This window comes from Dicentrarchus labrax, unplaced genomic scaffold (genome assembly GCF_905237075.1).
Source record: "Dicentrarchus labrax unplaced genomic scaffold, dlabrax2021, whole genome shotgun sequence".
Lineage (NCBI taxonomy): Eukaryota > Metazoa > Chordata > Actinopteri > Moronidae > Dicentrarchus > Dicentrarchus labrax.
The window spans coordinates 16423438-16451340 of NW_026136709.1; the positions used below are offsets into that span (position 1 = coordinate 16423438).

At 40.9% G+C, this 27903-nt stretch overlaps 1 protein-coding gene across 9 annotated transcripts in view; it reads right to left on the bottom strand.

The window, feature by feature from the left end:
- cacnb2a (calcium channel, voltage-dependent, beta 2a) overlaps nt 1–27903 on the bottom strand; it is a 74027-nt gene that overhangs the window by 23230 nt on the left and 22894 nt on the right. Inside the window, exon 1 of one of the 9 annotated variants that reach the window (XM_051410640.1) lies at nt 23924–24528. The exons of 3 other annotated variants lie outside the window; for them this stretch is intronic. In XM_051410640.1, coding sequence (XP_051266600.1) covers nt 23924–23959 — 36 coding nt within the window. In that variant the 5' untranslated portion in view covers nt 23960–24528. Of the gene's footprint in view, nt 1–1326; nt 2095–11748; nt 12054–18228; nt 18385–20959; nt 21083–23923; nt 24529–27903 lie in introns of those variants that run through there. 5 more of the 9 variants (XM_051410642.1, XM_051410634.1, XM_051410641.1 and 2 more) reach the window with 5 other exon arrangements.

A 27903-nucleotide genomic window follows, 5' to 3' on the forward strand; every position in this document is an offset into this window, starting at 1 on the left:
GCGGTTACTGGTACAGTGAGTTAGCCAACTATCAGCATGGCTAGTTTACCTGTATTTATTTTAATGTGCATGTATTTTCTGTATAAAAATACATATCTAATTAATATAATTTGTATGCATATTAATAAAATATATGATTTAAAACAGAGAGATGTTCTGGTTATAAGTAAGTTTTGCGTAAATATGTAGTTAGTGCATTTTGGCTTTATAGGATGGCGCCAGTCGCTCGGCTAACTGAAATAAATTTAAAACACCGGAGAAAAACTTTAAATATGAGAGGAAAAACCTTTCATTTGTGAATGTTGGAAAGAATATCAATTTGCACACGCACTGCAGATTAATTTCCCAGCACCACTTTAATTAATCAGTTTCATTTAACTATAAATGAGGGTCTGAGATTAAAAGAAGGGATTTCTAACTAAGTGAAGGCAGTGTGAGCTTTATCCTTACCTGCACGCTACTATGCCACCCACACAAGGTCTTTCATTCATCTCACTGCACCATTACACTCTGCTGTCTGAGTTAAAAATAGCCTCCCTCACTCTGTGCCTGATTAGAATTACCCAGCCATCACATCCATACAAAGGAGGATCTCCCACCTCTCCACTTACATTACCTGACTTATACACGGAGACAACACGAGTGCTGTTACCGTACATAATACAAGGTTATTCATATTTATGTCCTCCATCTTACATAAAACGCTGCTGCTCATCAATTGCCTCTGTGGCTCTCATCCTCCCTCTTTTGTACCTGATATGAATAACTCATTTCAAAGTAAGCTCATTAACTATCCATGGGCTGCTTCTGCTGTGATCATGATCAATGTAATCTCGCAGTGGCTTTCAAAACATCAACAAGCATCAGACGCTGCTCAATCTTGTGTTTGAATTCATTCGCATACCACATAAATATCCTAAATTGGCATCTTATTGCACATTAGCCTCTCTTTTACGAGCTTAAAACAGCCTTAAAAGGTGCAGGTGAACATACCTGGCCTGGTGTGATTATACCATCAGGTCACGTCTAACGATGGGGCGTGCTCAAGAACACCGTCCCAGTGGGTCAGAGGGAGGTGATATGGAGCTCTGCCCAGAATCTGACAGCCATAACTGATAACAACACCCAGCTTTCTCATCATCACCAGGCAATACACAACCGTGCCACGCTGACCCCATCGCTATGGACTGATGGATGAACTAGAGACTGCAACAACACACACATGCACAGGCACACACACACACACACACACACACACACACACACACACACACAAAAACAAAACAACAGACTTTCACAATGTAAACACACTCAAAATCTGCTTACACAGGCATCAGAGCTCTTGACGCGACCTCCCTTGGCTCGTTTCAGCAAGCGGATCCAGGTGGCCTTCATCAGCCACACTGGTCATTCAGTGTCCTGAGCCACTGCCCCCCCCTGCTACAGCTACAACTACACCTAACTGCACTGCTGTGGTCACCTTGACACCAGCGCTGCAGCGACCGTCACTGCTCGGGCTACAGGTACATTCAACACTGTGGCAGCATCTGCAGCTGGTTCCTGTTACACTTTGGCTGTAAATGCTACCTTCATCTCTGGATAAATAAATTGCTTTGGAGTGAGGGCTCCTTGTTTTGCTGCAGCTCCAGCTAGCTCTGCTGTTATCTGTAGAGCCACAGCTCCTGCTCCTCCTGCTGCTGCTGCTGTTGCCAAAGATGGGGAATCCACAGGAGCTCTCTGCCCCGCGCATAATCTCAGCAGCTCTCTCCCCGTCTGCCCCAGTCTCCTTGATAGCCGGAGTGCTCAGACTGCCGCTGCAGGTGCTGAGGCTGACTCCCCGTATGAGTCAGGTGGCAGCGATGCTTCTCATTCTCTCATTCAAGCTTTGGCTCCAGCCTCGTTCTCCTCCTCCGCTGTAGCCTCCCCCTGTAGCTGCTCCACAAGCGGTGGATAACAGCAATTTATCTACACGAGTCCTGGCGTGGCTGCCTGTGAGCGACTCTCCTCCTGATGCTAATGAAGCTGCTGCCTCTCAGGTGCTGCAAGCTCCCTCCTTCTCACTCTCTGTGTGTCTCAGCCTGTCAATGTTTGTCCTGCACACTCCTTCAGTGACTCTGCCTCTCTATCTCTGTCTCTGCTCACCCCTCCTTCTCCTCCTCCTCTGTCACTCCCCTCATTTTTTATTTTTTTTCCTCAGTTACCCCTCACAGTCAGTCCATCTGCTCGTTGTGTCTCTGCAGTGATCAGTGCTGGGCAGTGAATGTGCTGCGTGGATACGGTTTCTGTGTCGACTGTACATGCTGTTTTGTTCTTTTCAGACGTAAACACACTACATTCACCCTGATATGAGCTGTTTAAGTAGTTGTCACATCGTCGTCTTCTCAGAAGCGCTTGTTTACAGTCGAAAAATCCCAAAATCGGAATCTGCTCACCTTTTATAGTGCGTCATATTAGGGCTGCAACTTATCATTATTCTCTTTATTGATTCATGCATCGGTTCTCAAACTTCTCCTTTCATGCCCTCCTTTGGAAGCTGAAAATAATTCACGCCCCCTCCTACTCCTGCGTTTTGTGAGGAAGAACATCGGGAGAAACTAAAGCAACAAGACAAGCAAAGCTGACATGAAGAAAATGGACTGGATGTTTTCATATTTCTAAATGCAAAATGACAAACAATGCTGCTGACACAAAACACACAAAAGGCTCTACTGCTATATTTACAATGAACTTTCTCATATTTCGCATTTGACTGCAGTGTTTGCTCAACGAGCATCACTTAAATAGCATCTGTATTTCTTTCTTTTTGATCACTTGATTGTATAGTTTGAGAAAAGATGAATCAATTAATTGTTTGACTGAAGCTTTTAAGAAAAAATACAATATATAAGCTGGAACCAGCTTCTTAAATGTGGATATTTCATAATATCATATTAAATATAATTGGAAATTGACTATCTGGTGTAGAGGGCTGTACTGGGAGCGGGTGCGGGTGTGAGCAGGTGGTCAAAGAATGAACTGCAAGCACCAACCAGAAGGGTGGAGACGGACTTCACAAATGAAGCTGAAAAGAAGATGAAAGCAGTTTTTTACAAAACAAGAGTAAAGCAAAGCAAGTCTGACATTTGGAGAAATTTCTCAGTTGTTACTGACAGTAAAAGAACGTCTTTTTTCTGCGAGGCAGAAGAAGACACAAAATCTCTATAGTGTGGGCGCAAATGGTCCAAAATCTTGCAGGAGCAGCATTAAGAAAACAGTCCTGCACAGGGCTCGAATCTGTAAGTGATGGATGCTTTTCAGATTTTATAGGGGAAAAAAAAAGAGAATAGTTAAATTAATCTGCAATAAAAACTGGAGCTGCAATGATCAACGTAAAATTAGGACGCTACAAAACTCATTTTCAAGCAAAAAACTAAATCTTAGCTTCATTAATGGAAGAATTTGCTGCTTTTCTCTTTTATATGAGATTTTTTGGACTTAAAATAATAATAATAATAATAATAATAATAATAATAATAATAATAATAATAATAATAATAATAATATACTGTTTTTTACTGATTATTTTCAAATGAGAATGAGGGATTCTGAGGTGAAAGCAGCTTTAAATCCTCGCCCGTCAGATCAGCGGTGATTCATTGCAACTGAGCGGAGCACTGCAAAGCCACACAGGACAAATGAGAATAATTACAGCGTTAATTAAAAATTTCCCATCCTCATAAAGGAACAGCCGAAGTTAAACCCTGCAGAAGGATTATTATTCAAAATGTCTCCCCTTTTTCTTCTTCTTTTTTTGCACTGCTGACGCATGATGTTCCTCTGTCTGACCCATCATGAGGTTGCGCGAGGTCAGAGAAGTCAGGGGTTGGCCTGTGGGACCACTGGATGAAATAGGCCCGCTGGTTTATTGCCAGCAGTCACTCCCCAAGGAGCACTAACTGTACATCAAAGGATGACATGCTAATCAGCGGTGCTTATCATAACCAATCAATGACACGCCTCCATCTGCCCGGGGTCTTTTCGACAAGATACGTCCGCTTAAAAATGACACCTCTTATATGAAAGGAGAGGCTGGGGGAAAATAATGTGATTTTAGCTCATTAAGGCCAATTAGCCTGATGAGGAAGGCAATTACGTGAGATAGATTATGTTGATTATGTTTGAACAGAGATGGATGGGAACGGCGGACAGGAAAACTTTTATCTTGTCCGTCGTAACATCAAAACATCTCCAATTAGCTCAGCTACAACAGCAGTCTATAGGAAAGAAAACACCAAAGAAAATCGTTCAATGGTCACATATGTTTCAATAAGGTGGGTTAACACTAGCCTAAAGAGGGCACGGATGCTCTGAACGTTGATCCCGCCCGGAGATGAGAGTTGTGGAGCTGTGAAAGCTTTACTCCGATAGCAACGCTGACAAAAACACACAGCGACAGAACGAGCCTCCGGCTGCCTGACATGACCGACCTCTGGACCCACTGCCACACTGATACTGACAGCGCTGTGTCACCCACACACTGGCCAGTAATAATCATCTCACAGCAGTATGATACTGCTTTGATCCATTAGGAGAAGTCTTTTTTTTTTTTTTTTTGAGGGTTCACCCAGCAGACTGAGAATCACAGCTCCGTTCAAAATAGCAGGACTTTGGTCAAAGACCTTGTAAATGTTCTGATTATAGGACACTCTTCCTGTTAACTTTGCCACAAAAAAGCTGTCTAGTCAGCAAAAACCTTCATTACATTTGATGACAGTGTTTTTTAGCCATACAAGTGACATAGCTCTAGGGATGGCAATTTCAGTTGGTCCACCATTCGACCAGACCGACCAGTGTGTTGGCATTTAGCTCACAGTAGGGCTGTACCAAGGTTCAGCCTTACAGAGCCGCTAGCGTGGCTGTAAACTCTTAATCTTGTTGAACAAACACCAACTCTTACTAATTATTATTCTTACAGTAACCATGCATAAAGGTTCGGCAATAAGGAACATTTATAGTTATACCAAATAAACTATGGTTAAGGTATGAATAACACCAACTAAAACACATTAAAAAACCCAAGATCATCCTCTTCGGTTAAGTATTTTCTTAAGAAAATACAACATTAAATGTTTCTATAAGATGGGACACAAAGCAGTGGTACATCACCACCCTTTGCATTCCCACTTTAACAGCACACTACTTCACGCACTGGTGCTGAAAGCTGTCATTGGAGCTAAATCGCGTCCTGCAGAGTTGTCCGATATTAATACTACCCTCCTAAACAAACTGGACAGAAAATGTGGCAGTGTTGGGAGGAAGGACAGACAAACAGGATTGTGTGTGAGAGTTGGCCGTCTTCGTGCATTGGTCAGAGAAAGAGATACGAAGGGGGGAATTGAAAGGACAATGGTCAATACTGCTCTTATTGATTCATTTGGACAGAGGTCCTTTGCTGTAAGACCACCAATGACCCCTACATGCAGCAGTGGCACGGCGATCATTACATTAGAGCCTCACAAATCACTGTAGCTATTACCACAGTGAAGCAGGAGGCTGTGAGTCAGCCCCCGCTCCCTCCTGTGTCTGACAGAATCCCTTATACTGGATGAAGGAATGTCTTCACGATCTGAAAGCTTCCATTTTCGTTTTTTGTCCACTATAGGAGTCAGTCTCTATATGTGTCCACTATAAAAATAGAGAGCTGTAGTCATGCAGAAAATGAAGGCAGTGCACGGGAGCTATAAAGTGCTCTCATGGTCGAGGAATCCTTGCTAAATTCAATCCTTACATATAGCAAGACTCTTGCTCTTTCCTTCCACTCAGGCCACACTGCACGCTCAATCGCAGCTTGTTTACCATTATATATTTTCATTCATGGCCCCTCTCTTTCTCCAAATGTTCTCTCACTCTCATTTGCCCTTTTTTCACCCTTTTCCATTCCTTCCCATCCCACATGACCCCTTACTCTGCTGCACTCATCTCCCGTCTCTCTGAGAATTCCCAATGGCTTTGGCTTTCCTGCCTTTGTGGTTTGCTCAGAGGATGGTTACGTGCATCTCCTGCTCTTTCAAGACGATAATCCCTAGAACTTGTGACTGTAGTGACTGATGAATTCTTGTCAGTGTCATTCAATACTGAAATGCACACACTTCTCCATCGAGCACAATTTACAGTCATTTCCAATTTCTTTAAGTAGCTGATACATGTTCATAGGTCTAATCATTTAAGCTGAAAACTGGCCAACATGGATAAAAAGTTTGAACATCTACTGTTTAATGGCAAACCTTACCTGCTGTGTGATACCGTCAAAAGCTCAAGAACACTAAAGTTAAGCAGTTTAGATTGTTTTGTCCATTATTGTTTCTAAGGTCAAGAATAAACTGTCAAACTCAAGGTGATAATTCATACTGTATAGAAAAGTTGGTTCTGAGTTAAATGTCAACTATTAGATGCATTGCCTTAACATTTGGTACAGGCATTTATGTCCACGTTAGGATGACTTATAACAACTTTGAAGATCTCTTTTTTTCATCTAGTGCCATTATTAAGTACATTTTTTATGACCAAAACTAATGACGTAACTAATTAATGGCATTTATTAGCAGAGTATAACTTTCCTTAATTATAGAAAATTTAAATTTCATTCAATTCCATGCATAACCACAATTCTGTAATATAAAAGGGAGTAAAAACCAAGTAAAAATAGACTTAACGTCTGAACTGATGGAGTGAATTTTATCTTAAAATTCAAACTTACTAAAAATGAGCGAAACAGACAAAATACAGTCGAGCGTCAGTGGTGAATTTAATGGGGCTAGCGTGGTCAGACTGCACAGTGTACCTGACATTATACATCATGATTGAAGAATGAAGATTACTGCTCGTGCCAACTCATGTTCATTTCTGGCTGACGAACTGTAGCTGACTGCAGCGGGCTGACAATGGGCTGAGCGAGTGTGCTAGCAGTTTTCAGGCTTGGCATGACTCATTCTTGGCTGGAACCAAAGCCTCTTTTCCCAGCCATCTGTCCATCACTGCCACTTCACTCAGTTCAACACAAAGTCAATTAAATCATCGGTCCACAAACAGCATCTCCTTCGTCAAACAGAGACAATGAGAGCAGACATGACAGCCAACAGTGAGGGACGTGTGACTGCTACAAGGGACGCTAATATTTAACACACAACAGAGGAATGAGCACAAAGCGAGCAAGAAAGTGAAAGAGAAACAGATCTACATCAGACCATCTGTGACAGAAAGGGCATCTTCATCATGTCAAGTGTTGAAAAATAACCTGCGAGTGCTGTCCTAATCTTTCGTTTTACATCTGTGAAAGAAAAATAAAGTGTGTGTGTGTGAGAGAAATGAGGAGAGAGATAGAAGAGAGAGGGGGGGGAGTAATGATCCCTCTGCTGTGGCAAAAGAGGGATTGGCCGCATGGACGTCAAGGTGACACTGACAGGCCTATGAAAGAAAAAAGTGTTTACCCAGCATTCCATGTGCCAGTGCATTAGATAAGTGCATCATCCCATTGAGGCGATGGACTCACTGGCTGTCAAACACATGATCCAAGAGCGCACTTAGAAACCAATCACATGGTAAGGGGACTTAAAACTAGTATCCGTGTACTACTGAAGATTCTGGATTATCAGATTATCATCGTTTCCGTTGATTATATATATAATCTGTTGATCCATTAATTAATGGATTGTCTCAGGGCTACCTCACTTCACCAAACCACCAACTAACAGCTGACTTATTTATTAATTAACTACCGTAATAATAGCACTAAAATAAATAAAAACACCAGTCTTATAAAGGTTAGGTCAACATTATAGCCTCAGCAGCCAACAGCAGGTTAAATATTTAAAACATACTATTGAGAATATATTCCATTTATCTCTGAATATAAGAAACATCCAAGACTTTTACAATTTAAGATCCTTGTTACGTTCCTTAAAAAAAGATTACAGCTAAGATAGTGGCTCAGCGAGGCTGTATTTAGCCACAGCGGCGTTAAAACCAAAGTATTTGACATTAAAAATTTTGTTAGATGATCTTTAGGATTCATCGTCATAAACTTTCAAGGGAATCTATCTGATAGTTGGTATCTGACACTGCCATCACTAGAGGTTAAAAAATGATGACACAAGCACAAAATATAGGTAACTTTACTCTTCAAGCATTGATGCTGATTCCTTTTCAAGTGCTGTTCTGTGCTCTGTTTGGATGTTTGCTTCACTGTTGCTGCACCGCACAGAGAGCAGTTTTAAATCCCTGCAACATTATGGCAAGACAAATGCGGGGCGACGGGACCCCGACAACTGCAAATGATGTGCTAATCCCTCCCCTGCAGTACATATTACCTGCAACCAGCAGCAGCAATCCCTTGAGGGGCATTGCTCTTGTTAACAGTGAATCCCCCTCACAGCGAGATCTAGTTTATCTAGCAGCTCCTTCCCTCTCAGGTCCCTCTGTGGAAACACAGCACCATAATAGGATGATGGCTGTTCACAGGGGATACAGTAAGGGAGACCAGGGGCTGCTCCGCGCTGCTATTTTATGCTCGCGTCATCAATATACTGGCAGCATGAAGCAGGCTGTGGATGATTGATGAGAACTGGTTAAGAGAGCAGAACGAGCTGCTAACTGTCTTCAATGGAGCAAAACATACCATCCTACAAATGGGACTGCGCTCGAGTAAAATGATTTCAGCTTTATTTATTTTATTTCATGCAGAGATAAATTATACACTGTGGACCAATTCCTGGCTAAATTTGTGATTTATGCAAAATGGATGTTGTTGCCAAGGAGGCACGGGGATTTCCCAGATTTCAGTGCTAAAAAAGTTTTTACTTTTAAGTATATTCCAATTATATCTGGAGAAAGAAAACCCACAAAAGGTCAGTTTAATTGGTTATGTGGACTATTAAGGAACAGATTCTTTCTCTACATAAGCTACAACGTAGAACATCTCAATGTTGGGCAAACTATTATCTTACTATATATCTTTTTATTCTGCAGTAAAGGGCAACCACCACTCTCTTGTGTAGGGATGCAGTATTGGGTCTGATGCTATGTTCATTCACTTGTAATTGTAATCACAAAACTACTCGAATACCACAACTAACTTCTCATTAGTTGAGCAGGTCGGCGCAGAGGAAGCAATGTCACTAGTTGGGAGATATTTTAAGCAACTTTTACAGAATTAGCAACATTTAATTTGTTACAGTCAGAAAGTGAGGAACATTTGATATAAATAAAACATGATTTTAAAGTTATTATGAATTAAGTATTAGAACTAAGTATCCATGCATCAGCAGCAACTATGTATCTCCAAAATGAGCTATTCCAGAGTTCAGAAAACATCCGTTTTTAGCTGTGTGACAATAGATTAGTGGTCACAAAGCTAAGTTTTAAGTGGTTTAATTAGATGTAGAAGGTAACCACAATTCTACAGTTCATCTGAAAATATCAGAATCACCAATTTTGGACATGATGTTGTAGTTTTTGTTAGGTGCTTATTTAAAATGCTTGTTATTCACTTGTAGTTTCTCTCACTACAGCTACTTTTTGTCAATAACATTAGCTGTAATACATTTTTAATTTGACCTTTTTGTGTTGTTTACTGAACTTATGACACAATCAAGGCTTAATCCCTCATTGACAATAATACATTATCATTTGATACGTTTAGTGTAGTAGTTGTCCTTGTTTCAGTTGTTGACGTGAGCTATAATTAGTAGAACTGAAACTTATCATTATTTTCATTTGTAATTAATCTCTTGAATACTTTCCATTTTCATTGATAATTTATTGTTTCTATAAAAATGTCCTTCACAGTATATTTAGTTCCTAGAATTTACTTCCTTTAACTTAGTTAAAGGGCCTGCAGACGTACACAGGTGGTTTCAATCATTCTTGCTGATTAGACTTCTACTTATGTTGACGTTGGGAGGAGTTATGCAGCAGAGAGGTCAACGAACCCCATGAACCAAAAAGGAAAGATCATTTATCCGACCTTAACCTTGAATGTGTCACATGCTCTCGTCAAATGTGTTATTCAAACTGAAGTACCACTCACTGTATCTGTTAAACATGGTGTTGTACTCTTCAGCTTACATGTCTGCCCTGTGTTTCGTCCTCAGAAAGCACCTCTTCATAATCAGCTGTGTAATGCAACTATTCACAGCCCTCAAAGACACACTCACTCACACACACACACACACACACACACACACACACACACACACACACACACACACACACACACAGTGACAATTAAACAACACAGATACAGTAGGTGTTGCTTGACGTGAGGAGCCAAACCAAGTGGATGCAGCAAGAGTTTAGTGGGTTCAGTCACATGAATACTTCTGAACAGACTCCTTATTTAATCAAACAGGAGCTTCTGTGTGTGTGTGTGTGTGTGTGTGTGTGTGTGTGTGTGTGTGTGTGTGTGTGTGTGTGTGTGTGTGTGTGTGTCAGTTTTCCCTGACCTAAATGAAAAGCAACCAGCTATAGGTTGAGCAGCAGAGCAGTTAGTTATGTAGTTTCTCATATATCCACAACTTAAAGTCAGCTATAGGATAGACAACAGTATCTGCTGGATGCAAAGGTCTCAAGACACACAACATACTCACTGTGGCACTAAATAATAAATGATTTAATGGCTTTAATTGGTCTGGTTCTTGTCACTCACATAGTAGATGTTATTCCAGACTGGTTAACCCGTTAACATACCGTTTTCCCTTTTTGTTTCCCTTTTCTTATTCCACACTGTCGGACCATGTTATATAAAATATAGTCTGTGTCAGCTTGCTTCAACTCTTCATTGAAACTTTAGTGAAATATTTAAACCCAGGACCTAAGAAGATTCTTATGGCTACACCATCACATGTGTAGATGTCTTCTGTATCATTTTATTCACGTTTACTGCCGGACATATCTGGTATCTCAACTACACTTTGAACTAAACTTCTGCAGCTTTGTACAATCTGTGTTTATCAGGGTTTTCTGTGTTGACTCTTGTTTTCAGGCTTGCTTTTAGAGGCTGATTAGACATTATTGCAAGGGTGTGGCTGAGTACAATCACTGATTACTATCACAGGAAAATATTTGGACATTTACTACCATATCATTCACACAAACACAACAGGGCACGTTTGAAACACTAAGTAGAAAGCTGCATGGACATCCACTCAGCTACACTCATGGTGCTCAAATTCTGCATTAAAGTTACAATAAAAGTTGAAAATCTCCACGGATTCTCGGTTTGGCTCGTGTGGGAAACAGACAAAAGTTTAGTTGTGCTCCAGCTCACAGCCAACTTCTGTGCTCTCTACCGGTCTCTGTGCATAAAGGACCAAGCTTACCCCAGATGTTTACTTTCTTTCCCTCTCTCTGCTTGTTAACCGCTGTCTCAGCTCGCCACTTTAAGCTAGTAGTGGTCATGCAGCAGTGCTCGCAAATGCAGACAAGATGGGTAAATGTGTGTTTTTGTCCCAAAACAGCACACTGCACAGCGTGCGTCTTGAGTACGACTCTCACTAACCTTCAGGCAAAGCGACAAGGGTGAAAAATAGGAAGTGTATGATTACGCCCCTTTAAATCCTACACTAATAACCCCCCATTCTCCTGCCGTCTGAGCCATTCCTCTTTGTTCAGAGGGTAGAGAGAAGAAGAGCGAGAGGTACAGCCGAGTTAGGCTCAGAAAAGTGTGAAAGTTTACTGTTTAGAGTAGCAAAAAGCGTGTTTACTAAAACTTACCAGATCTGACTCCTCACTGCCGGAGTGATACATTTCTATCCTACCCGACTCTGCTGGTCAGCCCCGCTGGGAGAAAATCTCCTCAGCTGCTGTCCATCTCGTCTCGGAGCACAGGAACTCCTACCAGCCCGATTGCTTCGCTCCTACAAACCCCCTTATCCCAGCTCCAGGGGGAAAGGCTTTGCAAAGAAAAGTTGGAGCTGGAGGAGAGAAGTTAGTTCCTCTCAGCCCTTCTTTGGCCTACTTTAGTCCCTGAGAGGCAAAGAAAAGACAAGCGTCTTTCCCACGCTGGGAGAACACTCCTTCAGAGCGCTGCGACCGTCCTCCAGCCCCAAAAACAAGCCCCCCTGCCCCTCTCCCCTCCCACACACACACACATATATACTCTCTCTACTTCACACACACACACACACACACACACACACACACACACACACGCCCGTTAGGAAGTAAGATCTCTGGCCAACAGGGCCGACCTGAAAATTCCAGAAAGCACCAAAAGCAGCTGCAGAAACTTTTTATGTCTGTGTGCGAGTGTGTGATCTCGGGGAGTTTACATGTGTTCCGCTGTGCCTTAAAGAGGTTACGCTCTGAAGAGAGGGAGGCTAAAGGATTTGAACTCACTGTATAGTCTCAGCACATGTTGCTGAGACCAAAACTTCAGGAAGTAATTATCTTCACTACATCGACGAAATGCCATATTTACTTTCATCATCAAGGGGACCTAAGCCATTGAAACTTTCCATTTGGTCATTTTATGGTGCACAGTTTTGTTTGTTTTTAACCTTTCATTAAAAAAAATAAAATAAGACAAAAGGAAGTTTTACATTTTACATCTATATATTAAAGTCATATAAAAGTTGGATAAGTAATAAAGTTATATTACCAGGCAGAGCAGCTGGAAGGTAAGAAACCGTAGTGGTTTCTGTAAATAAAAAAAGCACATTCACTTCAAAGAAACTCCGAGCAGATCCATCTCTTTGGGACCTGACATCAGACACTCTGAAGCTGTGATGTGTGTTTTGTAATCACGCTGTTGTTACGTCAAAGCTCATGTTGGCTGAGCGAGTTAAATAAGCTATTAAACCGGTAAAACATGAGTCAAAACATGAGCTGGAAACTGCCGCAGCTGAGTCACAAGTTCACAAAATGAAACCATAACTCATTTCGATGTTCCTGTTATAAAACAGGAATGCAGCAATGTCACTGTAAAAACAGACCTACTGAACAACACCGATGAGAACTGAATAGTCATTTGCATTTTATGTCAAACCTGTAAGATCATACAACTATTAAACTACAAGCCCTGAGCTTTATTTGACATCCTGGCAAAGCCCTGATTTGTATTTTTTCAGTGGGGAGAAAATGTTTTCTGGGCAGCCCAGCCTAAATCCTGGATTATATTGTGTTTGATCAGGGTTAACCCCTTTTTGAGGATTATCATCCAGGGCGTGTGCTCGGCACGTGACAAACTGTGGGATAGTTATCCTCATCTCACCAGGACAATTGTTTCAAGTGTTAGTGCATCAGTTTTCTATGAAACTCGTCTCAAATAATCGTTGTTATATAACAGAACCAATAATATTTGATATTGTGTCTTTGTGTGAGAAATGCAATATATTATATAAAGCCAAACATTAAAAAAGGAAAACTAAGTGGAAAACTAAGTGGAATTGCCTTCACCAACCAATCAAGTTGCAGTTTACATCCATCCACTCATTAAATATATATGAAGTGATGTGTAGTGTAGTGAATTGAATAAGGAGTACGATCTAGACCTACTCTATTTGAAAAGTGTCCTGAGATAATCTGTTACAAAATTTAATTGACCTATATCAGGAATTATATAAAAGCTATTAAGTGTAATTATATAGTTATCACTTTATTGATGGTTCAGACATACATATATATATATATATATTATTTATTTATAGAGAGAGAGAGTGAGAGAGAGAGAGAGAGAGAGAGAGAGAGAGAGAGAGTCACAGTGACCTTTGATCTTTGGGTCAAAACTGTCTGACCAGTTGTGAAATATGGTTATAAATTCTTAAGTTATGGCCAAAAAGACATTTTTTGTGAGGTAACGGTGACCTTGACCTTTGATCACTAAAATCTAATCAGTTCATCCTTAAGTGAACGTTTGTGGCAAGTTTTAAGAAATTCCCTGAATCCTGAGATATCACGTTCCCAATAATGGGACCAGGGCATAAAATAAGGGCTGTCTGTCCATTAATTAACAATTAACTATTTATCAGTGAGAAACAACCAGTCTGGCTCTGTCCAATGGTTACAAACCTCTAAAGCGTTTATGTATAAAAACCTAAGAATCAAAATGAGAATATGCGGTTCATGAGCCTGATCACAAAATAGTTGTTTTTGTTACAGATTAGACAAATAAAATATGACGTGTTAATTAGTGAGTTCTTTTCCACTGGTTTCCAGTGTTTGTGCTAAGACAAACTAACTGACAGTAGCTTCATACTGTATGTGGTATCAATCTTCTCATGAAGAATCTCTCAGCAAGAAAGGGAATAAATGTACTCACAAAAAAACTATTTCTTACATATTAACCGTAGTTTCCAGTTCTGAGAAATATATTAGAGCTGCAACTAACATTTATTTTCATCTGCGATTAATCTGCAGATTGTTCTGTTCTTATGTTCTTATCAGAGTTAGGAGTCCAATCTGAACCCTGCAGTTGTAGTACGAGGTCAAGGTAAATGAAGGTGAAAAGCAGACTCTAATTAAGTTCAGCCCTGGAGGTAAAAACCTCCACATGCTGAGCGTGATGACAGTCGATCGGGACGTGTGATCTGGTGTCTCTGAATGCTCACTAAAAATGACTTTTGCATGTGAAGCCTGCAACATACTGCCAGAAAATTAAAGCAGTGACTTATGATAATGACCAGGCAACATTTTGAATGTTGATTTTATTTGTCCACTTAATTAAAATAATGCTTTAAAAAAAATCACTGTATGTTTATTGATCCTGTGTCCCTGCCAGGGGTTTTCTATGCTGAGGGCACCCACAGTAAAGTTTGTGCTGTTTAATGTGTGTAATGGGTTTTAGCTAAAAGCCTCTACAAGCATGTACTGTACACAATATGTCAAATTAACTAAAGCAAATAAAGCTATAGCCCAGATTAGTTTCTTTATTTTGTGTAATTACTATAATGTAATGATATAATAGCATTATTCCCCACCGACAGCAATTATCAGCTCTCTCTGAATGGGCTCTCAGAATGGGATTTGACAGATCAATGTCTTCTAGTTCTGCCAGCGCTGGGAAATGAGTGCCGGCATTGCCTTTGGCTTATCGATCAGTATACATGCACACAATGACGTCAGCAGGCATTCGCACTGACAGGCACACAAAGGCCAACAAGGATAGCTTACAAAACCAGCATACAGTAATTGGACCACGAGGGGGGATCAATACAACATCCCCATGACATTGACAAATAATTGTTTCCTTTCATTATGTAGTAAGTAAAAGAGTCACCTTGTTCAGTATGAAGCGACCACATGTAGACTAAATTCTGATCCTGCTGCTCCTACATTTTGTCAAATACAACAGTAGTGCAGTAAAACCTTTTATCAACACCTCTCTGAAACAGTTTCAACAAAACATTATATCCTTCATGAAGTGCAGGGTTGAGTGCAGGGTTGCTGTTTTAGATTGCATTAGTTTTAGTTACTGTAGGTGCACCTAACTACCAAACTACTTCAAGTAGGGACATTAGCTCTGTGATATATATGACAACAGTGGAAACATTGCAGTTCCCAACTAAATATGATGTTTTCATTCCACCTCAGATCAACAATTCTCTCATAGAGCTGTTCAATCAATGCATTGAGCTGAAGTTACAGTAAAGTTGAGCTGATTATTAATGCATAACAACAATATCTCGATGTCTATATGCTGTTTAAACGATAAGGATGGTAATATTCTATATTTTTGTTATTATAAAATGTATCCCACTAGAAAACTAAGGCAATTTATGTGTTTCTAATAGATTTTGGACAACAATCAGGCACAGAGGAGTATATACTAACAGCCTTCACTACATAGACAGTACAGGATCAGTTCATTGTTGGCCAGCTCGATCCTAAATAGACTGGACTACAGGAAATCCTTGGGACTGTTGTCTCTTCAAAGCAGTGTTGCTTGATTTTTTTAACTGTTGTTTGTTTGTATTTTCATGCGGGTGAACAACAACCACAGAAATCATACGGGTGAAAATGGTTAGGTCTTCAGGTTTAATTCTGAAGTAATCGATGTTACATGAGTTTTTAGTGGTGGTGAGCGAAATCTGCATCCTAAAGCCACTTCTTTTTATTAGGGCTGCAAATAACAATTACTTTCATTATCAATTATTTGTTTGATTTTGTTTTGATCGACTACTGACTGTTTTCAGCCCCTTTTTTTCAATTAATCCTTCCACATCATCAAGGAAGAATGCAGAGTCAGATTCAGTCTGCAATATAGCAGTGATCAAACCTGTGTACTTTCAGTTACAGGACACTGTCTCACGCCACCAGAGCCTTCCACCTTCCCTCTACCTCCATATCAGGAGTGGACACAGGTATCCAACACTGTGGCCACTACGAACGATTAAAGTAAACAGTCCAAAACAAAACCTCTCCACTCTGCCAAACACAGTTGTCAGAGTTAAAGCACTCAGGATCACGAGTTAATCTGTTTTACATCAATACAAGATCATAACACTGGAGACATCATAACACAAGACAAAACAATGACAGATACTGAGGATAATTGATTGATTCTGACCGGGAGCATCTTGCCAATGACAGAAACAATATCCAACAACATCAACGGTGTTTTTGTTTTCTGTCAAATGTGCTATTACAACAGGCCGTGGTTCACACGAGTGATGTTATGGATGTTTAGTAAACTTAAAAAGATCACTAATAGGCTAAAATATACCACAATTAGATCATTGAAGATCTGTTAGAAAGGCCCCACCAAATGCGTTTCGCCTTGCCAAGAAAGCTATTACACGAATTAAACTGTCCATGAGGACTTCAAGTGCTGGTGACTAAATCTTTCAATTTCCCTGGAAGAAGAAATCCCCTCCAGAAATTTCCTTTTCACTGTAGGCCTATTTATTGTTGTCCAAAATGTTGGAGTATTTAGTTGATCCTGTAAGTTAGCCTTTACGATAAAAACTTTTGAAGACAAAACATGATCTGCTCTCACATACTTTTTTGATGTTACAGAAAAGGGGCTTATTCACTTATTGAGATGCCTGTACCTGTACAGTACATATATAGTATATGTTAACATTAACCCAGGTATAGAGCTGCTTTACTCGGTGAGTGACATCTCACATAAGAGCCTCTTTATTATAGTTAAGAGGATATTTATTGCCTAGCCTATACATAGTCAATGATGGTTTGCCAGGTTTTTATAGAATTTCTCAATGGTACCTCATAAGAGTTTTTCCAGTTTAAGGCCTCACCAATATGCATTTATTGTGTAATAATATCCGCACAAAAACTGAAGCGTAAATACCAGAATTTGCCAAACAATTTAAAAACCAGAAGCAGAAACTTCCTGGGAGTATGGCAACTTCTGTTTTTGTACAATTTAAACCCGAGATATAATATTATAAATGAGCTTTAGAGGTGCTGGTAGGTGGTTTTTGTTACCTTTGGGCAGAGCCAAGCTAGCTGTTTTCCCTTTTCCATTCTTTATGCCAAGCTAAGCTAACCAGCTGCTGGATGTATATTTACAGCACAGACATGAAAGCGGTATCGTTGTTCTCATCTAACTTTCGTCAAGAAGTTAATTTTATCAAAATATCGGACTAGTCCTTTAAAGATGTGTTATAGAAGTTTAATTTTAGAAAAAAGTATTAAAAAAGTATTTAATACCAGTACCACACCCAACTCTAATGATATGATACATGTAAGGCTTGAATTTAAAGCAGGACTACACCTGATGCATAATATCCAGATCAGACTGGAGAATCCATGCTGGGCCCGATGTGACTGTGATTCACATCTAATGAAACCCCCGGGGCCAGCAGCCAGCATCTGACTGAGGTTACCTAGCTACAACACATGCCAGGCCATTTGAGCCCCGGGACCATCTCTAATTACCGACGATGAGAGAAAGGAAAAGAGGGAAAACGAGGCAGAGACACTGACAGACAGAGGGAGTAAGAAATAGAGATAGAGACAGAGGAAAGAGAACTAGAGGCCCCAGCTGTTCTGTTTCCTGCTGCCTCTCTGAGAGGCTGGAGAGTTCGACTGCTGTTCCCTCCACTTCACCAAAGGGCATCCCGCCAGCATGTGTGCTAAACCTGAGAATAGCAGTGAACCTGCTCACACATCATATAAATAGGGCTGGAATCTTTGCACTCTCTGTAGTCGGCTGCCTCAGCCTATTAATGTGGTATCAGAACAGCATATTGCCAGGTGAAAGCTGGAAAGTTTGAGCTGCGTAAAGCTTACCCTTCCCAAGATGTGTTTAGTCAGTGGAGACAAAGGAAATTTGTCAAGCATGCCCAAGGGAATGAAGATCATCTCAGAGTTGCTGTACAGCGAGTGGAAGCGAGGACTTGATGACTTCTGAAGTGCTGACATGTAGAACAGTGAACAGCGTTTGGCGGCTGCGGCGCAGTGTGTGGTGCTGAGTGACTTCACGCTCGCTGAACACATCAACACATCGGCTGTCCCACATGGACTCGTAGGAAAAACTGTTCAGCCGGCAAATTGGGACCGTTGTGACCGATACAGTCACGCGCGGGTCAGGCAAACACAGGCAGAGGGCGATACACTCGCACACTGTATGCAAACACACTTTCACACTCACAGGATACAGTGACTCCCACCCCCATCCCCCCGCCCCTCTGGTGACACGCAGATATGATAGACGTTAGAGTAGATCAAGAAACACAGACACACTCATCAGCATACACATGAGTGGTCTAGGGCCCGGCCATTTTTAATTAGTTAAATGGTAAACCTGATATCTAATAATATAGTGATTAGGGTTTGAGTTATGCGTGCACACACATGCACATTTGTCCACAGAAACTCACATAAAAACTTGTTTTGTCACTTAAGATGTGTCGCTTAATCTCTGTCTCTTAAATATGAAGCTACAGCCAGAAGCCAGTTAGCGTAGCGTATAAGGACTGGAACAGCTACTAACTTTTGACTACACACAATACAATAAGATCAATTAATTGTTGGTATTTTCATACATACTGTATAGTAGTCTACTTTACCAGACTTCTCCCAAAGGATCATCATTTTTTCTATTTTCAACAAAATAAATAAAATTAAATAGGAATCAGTCAGAGCCCATTTCCACCCAAACGTTTTGTCCCCACAGACCCAAAAAATGTTGTTTCTTGCTTCCTTTGATCATTGCAGTTTACAGTAAAGGAAGTCCCTCTTACAATGTTCACAGCTCAGGAAATGCTTCCAGTAATAGAAAAGATAAAAATGGGAAGGAAGCTCAAATGAGCTGCTAATTATGCACCATCATTCACACTAAATGAATAACAAAACAATTAAGAGTTAGCAGGTTAGCCTGAATTTCCTTAAAACACTTTCCCTAAAGTTTTCCAGATTTTTAAGACCTAGCCATCATCTTCTTTATGCTTGCAGTCAGATTAATACACTAAAAGTTCCTTTATTAGACCCAAGCTTCTGAACAAATCATAACCCGTACAACTTGTAGCAACACAGACTACATACAGTATGTTGTGTGTTTGTTGTGCACTTTTGGATGAACAAAGCCACTTTTGTGTGCTGCTCTTATGATCTGACGTTGCTGATGGACTCCTAATGTGAACACAGTCCGACTGTTTGAGCAGTTTCATCGGGAGACAATCATCTGCTGTGACGTCACACGCTCCTCTGTGTACTGTACATCTCTACATGAGGGAGGGAACAATCCACGCTGTACACAATAACACCCACAGGGGTGATTGCTTGTGTCCATTTGATCCCCTGACTCACTTTGTAATGATTGCTTCTCTCAGTAAGGAGATTTAAATCTGCTTCGGCCTTTGAACCAATCCAGGATTTAGAGTAGAAGAAACGACCGACTGAAACCTGGTCGGAAACTGTTTTTTATACCTTGGAGGATGTCGAAGTACGAAGGTAATATGAAAAGAAGACTATGCTCAACAGCAGTGGTTGCATACCCGGGGCTTTATTTTTGCACTTTCCTTTAATCTCTGCTTTTTCTCTTGTGAATTACTGGATTATCTGACCTCTTAAAGGTTCCCTGTGGAATTTTTGACCCCTAATAGCACTGTGGAGCAATGTTTTTAGAAGATCCTCATTTAGGTTATATCATGCATTCACATGAGGACACACATGCACACAATACGTATTCCTGCTACCTGTTTCTCAGTTGCTGGCAGTAACACATTAATAAACGTGGTAATGCAGTAGACAATAAACATGCTGGCTACTAAACATGGTTGTAAACAATGCATGATTAAAAATATTAAAAAACTGTATTTTATGATAAGGAAATGCACTGAACGGATTTGTCTGGGATTAACATATACATAGTGACACTGAATGTAAATTTAATAAAACTTTAGTGTACCTTTAACGCTTCTAAAAATGTTTGAAATAAAACAAGTAAAAGCAAAAAAAAATATGTTTCGTTGAACAATTCACAAGCAGACATTGCTTAATTTCAAGGGATCACGGGCGAATAGGTTCGGAAACACTGACCTACATTGTGTAAAATGGAAAAGATTATATCATCCTGCTCCAAGTTATCTAAACCAGTTTTTTAAATATAGGATTTAGCCGCATGCACAAAGTCTTCCACTAGACCTGTTGGAGTTATCTACACATGGAAAGAGAAAGATGACCCTGCAGATTGTCTTTCACCTACAGAAAAGCCCTGCGAGCATCAATGCCTCTCTACGGGACTAAAATGAATCCACGATTAAAAACTAAGCTCTACTTATACTAGATGTGTTTCGGACAGTATAGACCTATGTAAACAGACCTCACAGACAGGTTATCGACTGTGACACTTGATGTCGTCACAAACAGAACTGCACACAGCAAAAGACTCCACAAACACGGACAAAAGCACTCAGAAAACAAGCCAGCGCTACAACTAATAGTACAAGCCCTAGACAGAGAAGTAAGCTGTTGATATACACAAAAACAAGAACAGCTTATGCGTTGTTGTTTTTTTTACCTTTGGCTTCTTAGACATGCTCGTTCTCCCACAATGCCCGGGACACCTGTGTCGCCTCTCCGTTCCACAGCGACTGTAATGAATTATGCAAATCCCCTGGTTTTTGTTCAGAGTACCATGACCCAGGGGTGCAAGCAGCTGACGCCTGACATAAAAAAAAAAAAAAAAAGAAACCCAACCTCTCTGCCTCAGTCAAAAATGGGATGACACTGACTGCTGTGCTACCTGGCAAGCTGCTCTTAAATACAGCCGGTGTCACTGCCAGGGTGATATGTAGAAGAGGGGAAATGAGATGTGGTCATCCTGAAGAGATCTTCCAACAGCTAGTGTCATGCCTCATGTGGAGTGAAGAGTCTCTCGGGCAGATCACACACACACACTGACAGATGCACGAGCGAACACACACAAACACACACACACACACACACACACACAGTTGAGTGTTTAAGCTCAGCGGTGTCATGGTTAGCTCTGAAGTGTTTTTCTTCAGCTGGCCGGGCATTAAGCTTTAATTTGATAGTGTGACATCTGTTGCACGGTCAACTCTACTACATGATGTTATAAAAAGAGGATGGAAACACACGTCACACACGCAAACATACCTTAAAACTCCAGAAACACTCGTGTCAACAGTTTTCTTGGTGCTGTGATAGTCAGCTTTAGTGCTACTGATGAGTCTATGTGATGCTGTGCTGCAGTGGCTGCAGTGGCAGAGCTGACCGCTGTAGTAAAACATGTGACCTCTCGCAGCTGTACGTTCAGACAGACAGTCAGGCAGTAACAGCACCATCTGGAGTCCTAATCCGACTGGCACTGCCCACCCCTGTGATTATGAATGTGGCCCTCAAAGTCATTAGGCTTATTGGATAGGCAAATAGATACCTGGGATAAGTGCACTGCAGAGGGGATGCATAAATCTGCATTTTCTGCAACTATAAACACAGGTTTGGTCTTTTTGCATGGATATTCAATGTCCCAATAGGATGATTCCTAAGGATTTAGTTAACCCAATCTGTTCGCTGCCAAGCGCACATACTACGAGTAGCACTCTCCTCCTTGAGGGAGTTTTCATTGCTCTCCGACACTGTAATTATAATAATAACTATATTGTAGTGGAGGCTGCCATTGGAGCCTTTGTTGACATTCATTTTGTTACACTGCATATCTCCATTGTAGACCACAATGCTTCTCCTCTTTAAAAATACATTGCAAGTGTTTTTAGAAGTGGTGGAAGAAGCTGGGTCGGGGTACTAAGGACCAACATGTCAATCGTCGACACATAAATTTGCGGAGCCTGGCATGAGAACAATGCAGTAGGCCCAACTCTACCAGTGACAATGATCTGATGACCCCCTGACCTTGCCACAATGATCTGATGACCCCCTGACCTTGCCACTTGCACCATCATCAAGCCAAATTTCCATTTGCACACAAGAAATATTAAAAAATTCAATGCAAATTGCAATGAAACTCACATTTGGGCTCCCCAGAGGATTAACCTCTTTTCCATTTTGGACACTATCTCTTCTATAACGCCACCCGTAGGTCAACATAACACATAAAAACTCTCATCATGAGTAAACTGTCATTTGGTATTTGGTTCATAAACACATTTATGCTCCATTTTCTATTTAAAAAAAGGTAAACTGTTTTACATTTGAATCCCCCAGCTGGTAAAGCTTTACTCACAAATTCTTATTCATCCAGGACCTTGACACACCACAACAACATCACAGGCTAACACTTTGAACACTTTGTTTAACATCAACTTTTCCTGGTAAAAGTTTACCTTGAACACCCGACAAAGACCAAAAAAACTACTGTGTGAAAAAAAAGTACTTAGTCAGCAAGCTACATTAATGAGATAAAGTCTGAGAGGCAGCACTGTGACATTATTTTAGCAGGAACTGAAATACTCAACTTTCCAGCTCTATGTGTGCAGGAATGATCAGGTTCATTATGAGGACACAGAGCTGGGCTGCAGAGAGCAGCAGTGTGACATATGCGCCATATGGGTGGGTTGAGCAAAAGTGGAGCAGTGTTTCCCTCCGGAGGAAAACACATAAGTACATCTCTATTTATGCACACGTGCACATGTACAATATACCGGACAAAAACGCAAAGTTATCGCAGTGTCAAACATGAATGCCTGTTTAGGAGAGCACAACATATGGTGTATATGGAGGAGGATTTAGCCTCAAGTTCATCACACCATGACAGTGTCACTTGCACCTGACGTACAGTAACTCAAGTTAATAGATTACATAACAGAGGCTCGGCTGACTGGCTGGAGGTCATGCGACTGCAGAGTCAGAGAACGTCCACAGACAGAGAGAAAGTAGATTCTGTAGTAAACCACAACTCCATCACATCCTCTCCTCCCTGCCCCACCCCCCTTTTCCCCCAAGTAGCTGATTTCATCCTCGCAAAGCCACTCTCACTCTAATCTCTCCCGATCTGTCTGCACTGGCAAAGAATCAGATATCAAACTCAGACACGTTGAAAAAACCTGCAACAACATGACAAAAATATCAGTTTACCTCCTGTTATTATTATGATTATAATCAAACAGCTATGCATTTTCTTGGAGATTCAGCCCTGAGTTGCCTTTTGTCTATAATTCATATAATCAACATCAGTCACATTTCTTCTAACACAGGCAGAGTTGACTGATAACCAGATTTCATAAAGTGGGCATGTAGTAGCTTGTAGTTATATAATACCTAAATCTCTAAGCCTCTCTTTGGAATAGCCACTGGGCACAGGAGCATCAAAAACAAATGGGAATATACTGTAATAGTCTCTACATAATCTGTTAAACCAGAAAATCTTATCAATAGTGAAATGTTACATGGCTTCCAGTTGTTTCGAAAAGACCACAGCACATATAGTAAAAGCCGCACACATGAAGAAGGAAGTAGTCCAAGAAAAGAGGAGAAAACTCCACCGACACACCTAACTTACCCATGAGACATTTTTATTCTTGTTTTGTTTGATCATGGCAGCGAGAGCAGGCCGGTAACGTGGCGAGAGGAGCCCCCTCCTCGGCAGAAATCAGCCCCACCGCCTGTTGCGTGGGCAGGTCTGAGCAGGATCAGGGGTGATGGCCAGAGGGCATGTCGCGCTCAGCCATAGGTCATCGTCTGCCCTGCAAACCTGCGAGCCCAGATCGCCAGCTCTGACTGAATCCAGCATCTGTCAGCAGGATCAGACCACACCTCAAGTGGAAGAGGTCGATGACGAAGTTTTCATCGTTTTGTTTTTTTTAGGCTCCTTTCACGTGGCGAAAAAAAAACAAGTCAAGATCACATAAGATTTATCCGGCAAAGTCAGAGTCTCTTCCTCCTGACAGAACACAGTGACCTGATGGACTGATTATGTATTCACGCTGAGTATGAATATGAAACATCCCAGCAGGTTTAACCCCGCCCTGCTGAGCCTCAGCGTGCGCCCAATCGCCGAGCAGATCTTTGTGGCCGGCTCCCGAGGGTGAGCTTATAGAAGCATTAGGATGAATGTACTGATTCTCTGGAGGAGAGGACGGGGCTCTCCACTGACTGGCAGGTCACTGAAAACTCCAGAAAAAAACAAAAAAGGGAAACTTAAAGTAATTGACCTTGTCTTCATCTACTCTAGGTGCCTCCTCCACTCTCCCCTCTTTTCTGTTTCATCAATTCTGCCTTCCTTTTTAATCTCACTTTCCTTCCTCTACTCTCTTTCCTCTCTTCCCTCCCTCCCTCCATCTCCCTCTCAGGGGTGCGTCTCCCAGCCCGGCTGGTAGCTGTTGTCATGGCACCTCTTTGCTAAGAGACGAGCACCATGACAGAGTAAAAGATGCTCAGTGAAAATGAAATTCTCTCTCTCTCTTTCTTTCATCTCTCTTCATTCAATAGTGGTTTTGCTCTCTGACCCAGAATTTAATCTACTCCCTCTGGCAACAATTTAGCCTCTAAATATTGTTCTGACTTTCTCCCCTCTTACTGTCATACTCATACAGGCTAACGCACTTTTGTCTTATCTTCCTTTCTCTGACACCAACAACTCCTCACTTGTTGCCGTCTGTTTGCACGAGTCGATGCAGATTAATATAGTAGTAAAGTAGTGTAAACAACCAGAACAATCAATGCTTTTAACTGGAAGGTGCCAGCACAATGTATCACTGAAGATAAATAGTTTAGCTTTATTTAAAACTCTTTAAAAATGTATTTTAGTATTTAGAATTTTCTTAAATTATTCTACATTTTCTGTGTCTCGTATCATTTATTACAGTTTTATCTTATTCTACTTGTTCAAATAACTTTTAATAAGGCCACAGCAATGTCCTTAATTTGTTTATTTGGTTTGACTAACGGTCTTAAACCTTAACATATTTAATTTACTGTTATATATAATGAAACAGTAACATTTGAGAAGCTGGGACCAAATATTGTTTAGTACTTTTGCTTGAAAAATGGCTGAAACTATTAATTGGTTATCAAAATAGTTGCCAATTAATCTTATGTCGATCAACTCTTTTCATGGGAAACTTTATCTCATCACAAACAGTAACGATCTCTGAGTCTCACTTTTTAAATTCACAATTAGACTCTTTAGTATAATTCAACCACTGATTGTAACCAACAAGTAACAAAGATATAATAATTAAAACCCAATCTGTGGAGTTCTGGGATTCAAAGCAAGACTTACAGCTCCTGATCCATTTTTAACGTCTGTCGTTCTAATTAATTGTCTCTAGTATCCATATGGGCCGGCAGCCCTCCTCTGGTGCACAAGGTTGTCTGCATCCCTCCGCTGTTAATTGGCTTCAAAGAACATCTGCTCCTGTTTTAAGTGATGCTCGGTTTGGCCTGGCTGCCCTCGCTGTCTGAGGTGCCAGTTTAATGGGCGTGAGCTGAGCCCACAGCTCCTTCATCTCTCTAATGATAGCATGATTGTCCATTTTTCTTACATATGTAGGTTGTTATTGGAAGGATGTGGCACAACGTACAGAGAACGTACAGAGACACAGTCAAAAATAAAGATGAGTTTAAGTATTATATGGGGAGTTGGCCTATATGGGGATTTATGGTGTCAAATTGAACTGAAGTGAGCCTTAAACTAAACCTCATGTCTCGTATGAAGCAAATAAATACAACAGCTCCCCCAACAGCAGAGAATCTACTACAGACATATTTCTTCCTAAAGCCATGTGTTGCAGTGTAACGTAATGCTAATAAATGGAATTACTGCATAGATTGTGCCAGAAACTGCAAGCCTCACAAAAAATGGATGACGGCACTCCAGCCCTCAAAGCAGCTGCTTTCCACTGATAGCGGTGAAGAAGCCAATATGACGTGTTGGAGGAGAGAGACACGGCTAAAATTAACATTCACCAGAGGGAGCAAATTACTTCATATGTGTGGACCTCATGCAGCAGATTGTAAAAGCACAGACTTGCATAGATTCTTCAATATATATTTACTGACATTGGCCTGCAGTGAAATTGTTTGGAAAGGAGAAATATAGGATACAGTTTAGTAACCGCAAGATATTTGCTTACTTTGACTGATCCTCCTACTCCAAAATATATGATTCATTTCAATATGTTTAGGGATTCTTTAAAAGCAGGAATCAGTGAAAAAGGGTAGCGTCTGAAACACAAATGTTTCAAAAACATCCTGACATTAGCATATAGTTCAAACCAAGACTGTGCTTAAGTACAGCCTCACAGAGCGGCTATACACAGACTCTCGTCTGATTTATTATGTATATTTTGAATACATTGGTTTTGTTCATGATGCTAAAAAAAAGAAAATATAATTTAAAAAAGTATAAAATGTTTTCTATTTTCTTCATTTTCACCTATACTGGTTGCTGATAGTATAGGTACAAACAGGAAAGAAGAGAGAGGGTGATGGTATCCAGCTGCATACGTTGTGGTTATGTGGTATGTATCTAAACCTAAGGCGCCCCCAACAAGGAATTTTCAAGCAGACTAACAAGTGAGAATCCCATCCGTAGTGCTACAGTGATTCATCATAGCATTAAATGATGGTATACCCTCATCGATCACCTTCAACACAATACTGTATATTTTGTAGGGAGTGAGCTGCGTCCCATTCCCCTCATGACTTCACCATTTCCAGACTAGGGAGGGCTTTAAAACTCAGACTGTTGCAGCCCAGTCGTAACTGAACCTGGGTCAGTGCACACAGATCTAGCACACGGTGTCACTGACATCAGTGTTTCCAGGCTGGATGAAGCTATGCTCTACATAGGCCCTCACAGATATATATCACACTTTCCAGTCTCACGGTGAGGTGATGGATTATGTAAAAGTAGTAAAAATCCGCCTAAATCCGAGACATTCCTAGGGGCCTCTGTGGCCAATTAGCTGCTCAGTTTCCGGACATTTCCATATTCTCTGGAAAAGTGAAAGAACGCACAACTGCTGCCAAGGAAACCCTGCTCCAGTCTGCTCTGCGCTGGCCCGACACTCCTCCCTGGGCGTGCATCCCAAAGCCTGGAAAACTGGGAATTCCAGCTCACACTCCTCGCCATGGGAAATTAGCTCACCACGAGCACACAAAAGCTCAGTATTGTCTGGTAATAATTACAGTCTTATGTGTAATACTCCAGTACCTGACATTTCTCTTTGTTTACGTGTTAACTTTGGCGCCCCCCGGCAGGAGTGATTGGCACAAAATTATATATATTATATATATTCATGATCCTGAAAGGATCAATCCTACTGGTTTTGATGATCCCATGACATTACCTACCAACTATTGAATGGATTGCTATTAAAGGTCCAGTGTGTAACATTTAGTATTTAGTATTTATTGGTATGTTTTCATTTGTGTATAATCACCTGGAAATAAGAAGAAGAAGAATAAGAAAATAAGAATCGCTGTATTTTCGTTACCTTATTATGAGCCATTTTATCTACAGAGGGAACGGGTCCT